This window comes from Chanos chanos, chromosome 11 (genome assembly GCF_902362185.1).
Source record: "Chanos chanos chromosome 11, fChaCha1.1, whole genome shotgun sequence".
Taxonomy (NCBI): domain Eukaryota; kingdom Metazoa; phylum Chordata; class Actinopteri; order Gonorynchiformes; family Chanidae; genus Chanos; species Chanos chanos.
Window position 1 is genome coordinate 14,378,263 of NC_044505.1, and position 10,958 is coordinate 14,389,220.

General features: G+C 42.5%; 1 protein-coding gene across 1 annotated transcript; it reads right to left on the reverse strand.

The window, feature by feature from the left end:
- Positions 1-1,811: 1,811 nt before the first annotated feature.
- Positions 1,812-7,524, reverse strand: LOC115823686 (high affinity choline transporter 1-like). The gene is made up of 8 exons (XM_030787719.1): positions 7,341-7,524; positions 6,227-6,340; positions 5,395-5,550; positions 3,863-4,011; positions 3,522-3,665; positions 3,007-3,160; positions 2,651-2,868; positions 1,812-2,354 (listed from the first exon to the last, which is right to left on the reverse strand). Exons 1-8 carry the CDS (start codon positions 7,522-7,524, stop codon positions 1,812-1,814), a joined length of 1,662 nt encoding a protein of 553 aa, XP_030643579.1.
- Positions 7,525-10,958: the final 3,434 nt, after the last annotated feature.

Consider the following 10,958-nt stretch of genomic DNA (forward strand, 5'->3'; position numbering starts at 1 on the left):
TCAAAAAGTTATGACCTTTTCTATTACAAGTGACAATATAGGAACAGTGAGCTACACTGAGCTGTGTACAAAGGATAAATATCAACCTGCCCCACGAACAGGCTATATCGCCATACCTTAAAAAAGGTTAAAAAAACAAAAAAAACAAAAGAACATTCTTGTGATACCACACCCTCTGTATTCACCCAATTTAGCTCCATGTGATTTATTTTGTTTTGTTGTTTTTTTGTTTTTTTTTTTGCTGTTCCCAAAAATTAAAGCTGAAAGGAGAGCGATTTGATGACGTTCCAAACACCAGCCATAATAGGAAGGTAAAGCTTAGTCACAGAACAGCTGAAGACCTCCAGCATTGCTTCTGAACATGGGAGACAAGTTTGGACATTTGGACGAATAATCATCAGGGGGAGTTTATTTTGAGATTAATTTGCCACATAATGATAATAATATAAGTACATTATTCAAACCAGTAGGAGAAAGACATTACTGTATCATATGTATATATATTTAAAAAAAAATAATCGGATGGGATTAAATTTGATTTCTGGAACTCCATCCACTATTCAAATGACATTTTCACACTCTGCGCCTCACTGGTATAACCTATTAACCTATTTCACTCACTGGTAAATATAATGATGGTTCTTGAACACCTCAGACAACCCCCCACCTCCGCACCGCCCAAAAGAAAGGAAAAAAAAGAAAATACATTCTGTTTAAACTGGATCCTCCAAACAGAGTGCAGTGCATTTGACTTGATTTGCAGACAAGTATATTGACATATAGATGAATCTACCATGATGTAAAAAGCATACCCTGTACATTTAGCATATAATTCAAAACAGTACTGCTAAAAAGTTATTAAAAAAAAACAAAAACAACAAGCTTTTCTTGAGGTTCATTGCGTGCCATATTCCATTACCGCTAACTGCGGCATGGATGTTCACAAATGAGGTCTTAAGAGAGTGCAATATGCACGTCTGTAAAGTCAAGCACTTCTCTGGAATCAACAGTATCTCAGAAAGGTCATTAGAGTATCGCTTTAAAAGAGTTCAATGTTAAATCATCCCTACAAGCTAGATATATACACACATCCATAAATATATTTGATTATGTCACTTTGAGTTACTTATGGAAAAAAAAAAGTAAATGAAAATGTTTTTTCATGAACGATATAAACAAAACGCCACTTTATACCCTGACAAGCATGAGACAGAGAGTGTGTGTGTGTGTGTGTGTGTGTGTATGCGCGCGTTTGTGTGGTGCGTGTGCGTGTGTTGGTTTTTACAGTTTTGCATACACCCTCTGCCAGCCAATCAGAACAGCTTCACAGAAAACTTAAACAAGGCAATGTAACAACGATCCTCTTTGCAAACGACACTATTGAATATGGAAATATATAAACTACAGTACGCTGTAAAAAGACAGAGAGAGAGAGAGAGAGAGAGAGAAAGAAAAGAAAAGAGTAATTATGGTTTTGTCTTTTTCAGCTGGTCTGTACTGACTTCATGAGCTGAGGTTTCTCTCTTTCATTATGACAGGTACGGACAGAAAGCAAGCGTGTGTGTGTGTGTGTGTGTGTGTGTGTTTGTGTGTGTGTGCCTGCCCAAATACTCACATAAAGAGCACACAGTGACAAAACAGAGAGGTACAGACATGTGAAAAACAATATCATATTACCCTTGAATAATCCCTGTTCATGAAAGACTGAAAAAAAAAATGGAGTGAACAAAATAAACATTTTTGCAAGACAGCCTTTTTTTATGGCATTATGGTTTCACTTGTTCCACAAAATGGTCGCCTTCCCACGCTACCTAGCAACAGGTGGTGTCTGGCAGTTGCCTGGCGACGCTCGGTACTTTTTGGCCCTCTTTGTAGCCTTTCTCCTCGGGATGGACGAAAGCGTTGGCCTGCTCTTTGATCTTAAACAGATCCCATTTCTCTGGCAAAACCCCCTTGCTGAACATCAAGGACGTGAGGTAGGAGACAGCGAGAATGGTGAGTATAGTCGAGACCATAATGAAACTGCGGTAAGGGAAATACTGCACGTACATTCCCGACTCCTCGTCCAATCGGTAGCCGGGGAAGTAGATGACGGGCTGCAGTTTGATTAGAGGTTCGCCGCTGAGGCAACGAAGCAGCGTTCCCATCAAAATGCCTGTCGTGGCACCGTAGCCGTTGGAGGACTTGAAGAAGAGCACGCAAACTACCTGTGGGAACATGATGGTGTATGTCATGTCAAAATTCACCGTCCAGAAGACCAACACACTGTTTTCCAGGAAGGTCAACGCCGTCCCTGCCAAACCGACCACCACCACGGAGATCCTGATCACCCACTGCATCTCTCGGTCCGACGCCTGTGACAGGGAAAGGGAGAGAGAGTCTGTGCAATGTTAAAATGGTCGATTTAGCCAAATCCCTAGGAAACGCAAATACAAACAAACAAACAAACAAAAACGTAAAAGATCGGTTCTCATATGAGTAGAACCTCCACTTCTAGGGTCAAAAACAAAAAAAGACATTTATCAGACAGTAGTGGTGGTTTTTTTAATACTTATTAAAATTTACAAACCAGTCTTAAGCATTGTTAAATTTACTGTTGAGTCATTAAATGACTCACGGCATGTTTTCTTGCGTCAATTTTGAATCTTACCTGCTTCCTGATGATGTTTTTGTAGATGTTAGAGGAGAAGAGAGAGGCGGCGGAGAGGAGGGTGGAGTCAAGGGATGACATAACGGCTGCTGCGACAGCTCCGATTCCAGCGATGGAGATGTATGTGGGCGTGAGGTACTGCAGAGCGATGGGAAGGATAGCACCGGCCTCTCCGCGCTCAAACGGAGTGGGAATTCCATAAGAAGTAGAGTTCCAGTCTGGGAAAAATGGAATTGTTTACCCATAAACAAACTACAGTTGTGTACAAACAAACAAACAAACAAAAAAAGAGAGACTGATCTGACCTGGAGAGACGAAAAACAGATGTGTGCGCACTGTGAGGGGAAGCATTTTACCTGTGGAGGCAGCCACTGCTCCCACTATGATGGACGGGATGCCGAGAATCAGGCAGAAGGCGGAGGAAACAAAACACGTGACCTGAGCCTGTGTATACGAAGCTGCCGACAGAATCCTCTGATAGAAGGCCTGGTAGGCCAGTCCTCCAAGTGCCTGTGTAAAAAATAACAAACAGAAAATACACACTAAGGTTCAATTCAGCGGATTCATTTCAGAACTAAAGAATAAAATTGGTACTTTCTGATTAGTCACCATTAGTTGGATATCCCATTTGTTTTTTTTCCCCACATGTAGTATTTATTTATCGTTTGTTTGTTTGTTTGTTTGTCTGAAAATGTGCTACGACTCAGCGGCGCAAACATCTGCTTTAAATTAAAACCTAGTTTGAAAGGGCTGTCTCACTACTGATGCGCTGACACATGACACAAAGGAGAAATAAGTTATCATCCATCATTTGCAGCTCACTTTCATGGGAACCACAGTGGTGTGCTCCTTTCACCTCACTGCTACTCACCACCATGAAAAACTCATCAATCCATTTGCCAACATCTTGAGGCTCTATCATGCCCACCCAGGGGGTCTGGAAGGTCTCGTTAAAAGCTGTCAGGCTGATATCCAGAGAATGAGGGTTTAAGACAAGGAACGGCACACAGATGTACTGCAGAGAACACGGTAAGGATTAGGATAGGTAATCATGCTGTAAACTTTAACCATAAGGAACTATTACTTATTGACTTACTAAATTGTAAATTGTTTGTAGAACTACAAAGCTAAATTTGAATTCATGTTGAAAACCCTATGACAGTAAGCTTTGAAAAAAGCTCTCTCTCTGTCTCTCTCTCTCTTTCTCCATACCAGGCCAACGAAGAAGAGAATGAGCTGGATGACGTCAGTGTAGGCTACAGAGTACAGGCCTCCCAGCAGGGTGTAGAGGATGGCCACCACAGAGGAAATGATGATGGAATAGGCGTAGGACAGGTCCAATATGACACTCATGGTACCTCCTGCAATATACCGGACAGAGGGTGTCATACAAACGAAACACAACGCAGCGACACAATACGCACATTCGGACGGATACACACGCACGCACAGACACAGATTTCTAGCACACACACGTTCACTCTGACTGAGCTACTGACAAAAAAAGCAGTTCAGTACTTTTCCATGTCTTATCTAACCAATGATATGGGTTACTAAGGTGACTGAGGTGACAATTCACATAAGACACTGAATACTAGGCTACTGATGAATAATTGATGTCGTTAGAAAAGTACAGGTATGGTCTGATATCTAATACCGGGTAAATTAAAGGTTATTGTGTTCGGTTAAATTCAATGTCCCAAACTCTGGCGAAGGCAGAACTTAAAATCGGGCATACAGAAGTGAAGCCATACATTTTTATTGCTAGAACATTCGGGATTTTCGTGACAAACAATAGGGAAAAAAACCACAAAATGAATAAACAATAAACAAAACAAATGAACTGTAAAAACAGACATTTAACAATGAGGCAGAGAAACCTTAAAAAAAACGGTAGATGGTTGATCATGACATAAAATTTCCTCGTGACATAAAATGGACTGCCTATTGTCTCTTGCAATGTGATTTTCAGCCAATTATGTTGAGGCTAAATCCAACTGATGCATGTCACTAGTAAGGTCCACAAGGTCCTCTCCGCTAGCAAACATTTTGTTCTCAGACCTTGAGCCCCACGTTGGGCGCCAAATCTATAGCGGTAAAAACAGCAGACTGAAAAGGAACCACTTTTTAGTTGGGCGTCAGACGCCCTCCAGGAGCATCACAGAGAAAGAAGAGAAAGAGAGAGAGAGAGAGAGAGAGAGAGAGAGAGAGAAGAAGAAGGAAAAAATAAAGAAAAATAGGCTAGTCTACACTAGGCTTTTACCACTATCAGACCGGCATATGTTGTCTAGTAGGGCCTAGATTCACATGCAGCCTGCCGCGGCTAGTAACCATACAGCAATATTCCCAAAAATAAAATGAAAACAGATTAGAGACAATTACAACACCTATGTCCAATGATTAAATATATTTACAGGTTTTTAAAGGTCCATACTGAGAAGGGTCATAAAGGTTGGTCTGGTGGAAATGTCAAATGCGCGGTGGAAGCGTGTATTGAGCGTGTTCAGTGGTAATCAGTGGCGGGGCAGTCCCTGAGTAGTAATACCTGTAGTACTGGATGTGTATAAGGTAAAGTTCCTAATCTAAACACAGGTTCTTCAGACAAGTAAGGCACAGTGAAGAGAATATTCTGTAGTAACTAGACATGTTCAGTATTGAAATGTTGGCTGTGTTCAGTGTTTTGGATCTGCAGTAGGTGGTGTAATGGTGAGGTTTAGTTGAGGTTTAGTTTAGGTTGGGTTTACCTAAGCTGACCAGGGTGCAGGCGACCCACAGAACATCTCCGACGAGCGCAGGAAGTAGTAGCAGACTGCTCAGGACATTTCCGTATCTGAGCTGAAACGGGTCCATCATGGTTACGAATTTATTGGCTCTCATGGGCTTGGCAAAGAAGAAACCGCCTGTTCGGAAGACAAAAGAGAGGAAGAGGAAGGAATGAGTGAGCTCCTGCACTGATGTCATAACCATCTGACCTCACAATGCACTTGTCTGAAGGGCATGCACCTGTCTTCTCAGGTCAACGGTGATTAGGCCATAAAGCCGCTAATGCAGGTGTTACTCGGTGTGGTTTACCGGCAGGTTGGCTAATTTTAGGAGACTCCCCTGAGGACACCCTCACCAAACAGAGACAGCGAACATTCCGACCCCTCTCTCCCTCTCTCTCCCTCTGTGTATTGCACTCTCTCGCGCTCTCTCTCTCTCTCTCTCTCTCTCCCTCTCTCTTTTTGTGAATCTCTCTCTCTCTCTCTCTCTCTCTCTCTTTCTGTGAATCTCTCTCTCTCTCTCTCTCTCTCTCTCCCTCTCTCTTTCTGTGAATCTCTCTCTCTCTCTCTCTCTCTCTCATTTCTGCTATATGTACTCTAGCCCCCCCAACGTCCCTCCTTCACTTTTTCACTTTCTCTCCTCTCCTCTCCTCCCCTTAACTTTCTCTCCTCTCCTCCCCTTAATGTTCTCTCCTCTCCTCTCCTCTCCGTAACTTTCTCTCCTCTCCTCTCCTTTACTCTCTCTCTCTCTCTCTCTCCATACTCTGTAAGTGCCTGATGTTTCCACCCCTGCCCTTGGCCTTCTCATACTCACCCAGGAAGAAGGTAAGGACATATGATACTGGTGTGAATGCCCACACCAGACCCAGTGTAGGGGTATAGACAGCTTCTGCGATGCCAAGGATGAACCCACCACCCAACCATGTAGCTGCAAAAACACACACACACACACACACACACACACACACAGGTCAGCACTGGTCCTCTGGGGCCTGGAAAGGTAGGTCAGGGTCTAGTTTTCTCGTTCAAAAAGACTTGAACCTTTTCTACTCCATGTCTCTTTTAACAGATCTGTTTCTGGTTGCTAAACAAGTAAAGCAATGATAGGTTTGACAAGGAGCCCAGTTTCTATTTGGCTGGAGGTGTTGTTACGAAACTCCAGGTACTGCCAATCTTTTCTTTCAAGTAAAGCGGTTGTGCTTTTTTTTCTCTCTTCTGGAAACATTCCATGTGAATAATGGACGTTTGTTCAATAAGTGAAGATGGGCCAAAGACACTGTACGGTTATTGGAATAAAGATGTGCACTCCACTTCCTATTTGTCCCATACTAATGAGATCCCCTCAAAGTGTGTTATCTTACATTCCCTGGCATCTTTTCCACTTTATCCCAATCAGTCAATGCTTTTAAGTGTCTTAGTGAACAATGTCTTTAATATGGATCCATATTACCCTAAGTGATACATTACCATAATATGCATTTACAGGTTAGTAAAACACGTCGTGTGTAAATGGGCAGCCGTGGTCTAAAGGTTAGAGAACTGGGCTTGTGACTGGAGGGTTGCCGGTTCGATTCCCAGGCCCAACATCCATGGCTGTGTGCCCTTGAGCAAGGCTCAATGCTCCCCGGGCGCTCACCAAGGAGGCTGCCCACTGCTCCCACGTCTGGTGTGTGTTCACTACTGGTGTGTTGGATGGGTTAAATGCAGAGGACAAATTCACTGCTTGCTGTTCACAGTGTGTGTGTGCAATCACTGAAACTTTAACTTAACTAAATTGTGCATTAATCCATAGTTATGAATCATTTGAAGTGGTTGTGACCTGCGTAGTTATTTGATAACAGATGCTGAGTTGCCCTTGATGGTTTTATTTGAAGACTCATATTTTTAATGTTGTTTTAATCGTTGTTACTGGTTTGCCTAGCACTTACCAGTCAGCGTGAAAACTCCGACTAGGAAGTTGATATCCCGCCCAGCGAGCAGCGTGATTTCCATCCCGTTTCCAGCGCATTTCTTTTCGTGACGTCTGGAGCGAAAGGATGCCCAGATTCCTGTACCCAAGACGAGGAGATAGAATCCGGCCATCACTATTAAACCTGGGACGTTCAGTGCCATTTTCCCTGCTGAGGGACAGGACAGATCTTATCTGTAAGGGCTGCAAAGAAACACACACACACACCATATATAAGTTAGTCTTAGTCCACTGCTTACTGACACGTGTATGAGAATACATTAATTGACTCTGAATTAAATTTTTGATAGTGCTAACTACATTGAACCCAGGGAAGCTAATCACACCACTAGCACGAAGGATAACCAAAACCCACGAAATATACCCAAAACAACTGCTAGGCCAAAGGCAGCAAGTGACACCACTAGCATCAAGGTTAACCAAAATTCAAGAAATAGCCCCAAAACAACTGCTAAGCTGAAGGCCAGAAGGCCAGACAGAGAGAGCTGTTACAGGGCTGCTGTCAGTTATACTCTCTAAACATCCAAGTAATATAAGGATCATTATCCACGTTGGATCTTTTGACATTCTGCAATGGAAAACTGGCTCTGAGATCTTGAAAAAAGACTTTTCCTTGATACTGGAGAAACTGAGCAACTATCAGTTGCAACATGTATTCATTTCAGGCCCCATTCCAACTTTGGGGAAAGGAATCGAATCTATTCGCAGACTCCTTGGTCTGAATGCATGGCCCACATCAGCGTGCCTCATCCATGGGATGAAGTTTATTGATTATTTCAATATCTTTTGGAACTGTAAAGACCAAAACTGTAAATCTTTTGGAACCGCTTTAAGCCCAACGGGGTTCATCCAAACATCACTGGATCCAGACTACTTGGTGCAAACCCACATCGTGCTCTTGGGATGCCACACCCAAACAAGAAGGTACAGATAAGCGCGAAGGACAGCGCTCACAGGCAGATGGCCTGTATCTCTCCCCCCTCATCTGACCCTCTGTCCCACATCACCCAAGGCATCCAGAGGATGTCTCTGTCCCAATCAGGGACCCAGCAACCCTCCTTCATCCTTCCACCACATTCACCAATCAAGGAGTTAGTTAAGGCTGCTACGCTGAAGCTTGGTCAAATTGATGGTTTATTAAACAGCCTTAACCACAGACATCATCACTCGGGTGTCTACCAGAGATGAGAAAGACCCCGTGCCACTTCCTTAAGACATACCGATGATTTTAAACCGCCGGAGGCACGGTCAAACATGTTGTAGCAATCACAGACCATCTGGTACCTGTCTCAGTAATCTTAAATTTGTCAATGTTCAGCCACAACCAGTCTCCTTTCCTGTTACAGAATCCCTACAGCTGAAATGTTTTTTTTTTGTTTTTTTTTAATCTCAGATCATTGGCAAACAGATCCTTTTTGATTAATGATCTAATAATTGAAAAGAATTTGCATTGTATGTTTTTAGTTGAGACCTGCCTAAATAGCACTACTGGTGTAACAAAACTGATAAAAATAGTTTGTAAGACAAACCTCTATCAGTCAGACAAACCAGGAGAGGAGGAGGGATTGAAGTCATTTTTTCTTCACAGTTTGTGTGTAATGTCATCGACGTTGGTGAATTTTCATTATTTTGAATATCTTGCTCTTGAGCTCAAAGCAGAATTATCAGTGCTCATCATTACATTATATTGGCCACCAAGATATCCATCACTATTTCTACAGGAATTCCCAAAGCTGATCCCACCTGGTATAACTAGATATGATAGATTAATTCTGAATTGAGACCTGAATATTCATGTGTTCAATCAAAGATAATGTCACATGCTAAGCACATGCTCACATGCCACCTCCTGATCTACGAGATGTGAGAATTACCCCCCCCCCCCCCCCCCCCCCCCCCCGACACACACACACACACACACACACACACAAAAGAGAATGAGCCACGGTCGAAGATTTCAGCACATGAACAGTTTTTGGTGAGAATCAGCATTAGTTGAAATTTTATTTCCATTTTTTATGTACTAACTAGACATACATGTGTTGATACAGAAGCAAATATTTACAAGGAAATTCTTATATTGGCACATCACGCGAACACATGTTTTAGACATTTAAAAAGTTATGTTAGTGCTCAAGAACTCAAGACAGTTCCGACAGAACTGAGGTCCTTGTTGCTTTATAGCAAGTGGGCATTGGGTTCAAGTCTCAGGGGTTGTGTGGGTTTCCTCCCACCAGCAAAGACATGTGCTAGGAATGATACTCCAAAAACTGGACTTGGTCACTAGACACCTGTAGCTGCCCACTGCTCCTAGTGTGTGTGCGCACTCACTGCTCACTTTAACCCATCCTGTATGTATGTGTACAGAATGAGTTAAAGGCTGTATCTCACTGCTCTAGTGCATGTGACTGTTTTGAAACAGTCACTAGTGATTTAAGATTCTCTGCGCTGAAAAGGAAGCATCCGGAAAGTAACACTGCTTCATGTCTCAGACAGTTTGGCTTTCTCTGTCCCACACCTCCAAGCACACTGACATTTAAAACCCCGTCTCCCGGTAAAACTGAAGTGGTTTCAAAAATACAGCAGGACTCAATGTTAATAAAAATAATACTAAAACATCAGTATCACTTATATTATGTATGCACATACCTAAGATGGAACAGCAGGTTTGTCCAGGAGAAACTGTCTGGTAAAATAACAATTTCCTCTTCTTTTTTTGTTGTTGTTCTTCTTCTTAATGTAGAGTGTCAGCAGACAAAAAAGGGGGGGAAATCGGAACTTAAATGGGATTTAAATTCTCTCCATCAATCTTGAAGATAATGTCTTTTGTGTCGCTCTTACAAAAACAACAGTCCAGAAGCATGCCTGAGTGTCAATAAATACCCTCCGAGGAGGTGTGGCAATGTGCCAAGTGTAATGTAAACCACGCAGGACTCTTCTGATTGGCTCCTGCTTCAAGTTCCTCAATTTATATGCAGCCAATTAATTTTGAAGAAGAGAGGGAGGAAAAAAAAAACAAAACGTTTCTGTACACTTCTGTCGCACCAGTCAAATGTATGTTCTGTATGAGTTCCCACCCACTTCCAATACTGCCTCTAACTTTCTGTGTGCATGTGTGTGTGTGCGCGTGTGCATATGCATGTGCATGTGTTTTCTTCTTTTCTTCTTCCCCCACCTTTTTTTTGGACGATATTATGAAACAAACACTCAACCTTGTAGCGACGGCTGGACAAGGTGTTAAACAGCCGCTCAGAGACGGGAAGCAGAGACGGAGTTTATCCATATATACAGCGGGAGGTTGAAAACTGTACTCGTTGTCATGTAGGGAATATTTTTCCTGGTATAATTAGATACTTGACGTAAAGAAAACAGTAAGTCAGTTCAGTTAAGAACATTTAATGAGAGCACTGGGGGTAGACTGAAGTATCACATGATCGCAGATTAAGAACATGCTCTGAGTCCAGAGAGTGAGCAATAGAGAGAGAGAGAGAGAGAAAGAGAGAGAGAAATTGCGAACAGAGAAGTGGTTTAAAGGTTAGCACCATTTTACTATGCAACATAGAAAAAGAATCAGTTT

What these genes read in the sequence shown, in the direction of transcription:
- LOC115823686 (XM_030787719.1), bottom strand. Translation starts at nt 7,524, where the DNA reads ATGGCACTGAACGTCCCAGGTTTAATAGTGATGGCCGGATTCTATCTC. An exon ending in CGGAGTTTTCACGCTGACTG is followed by an intron (nt 6,341 to 7,340) that starts GTAAGTGCTAGG and finishes GTGTTTTTGCAG; the next exon opens with CTACATGGTTGGGTGGTGGG. An exon ending in TTGATGAGTTTTTCATGGTG is followed by an intron (nt 3,161 to 3,521) that starts GTGAGTAGCAGT and finishes TTTTTTACACAG; the next exon opens with GCACTTGGAGGACTGGCCTA.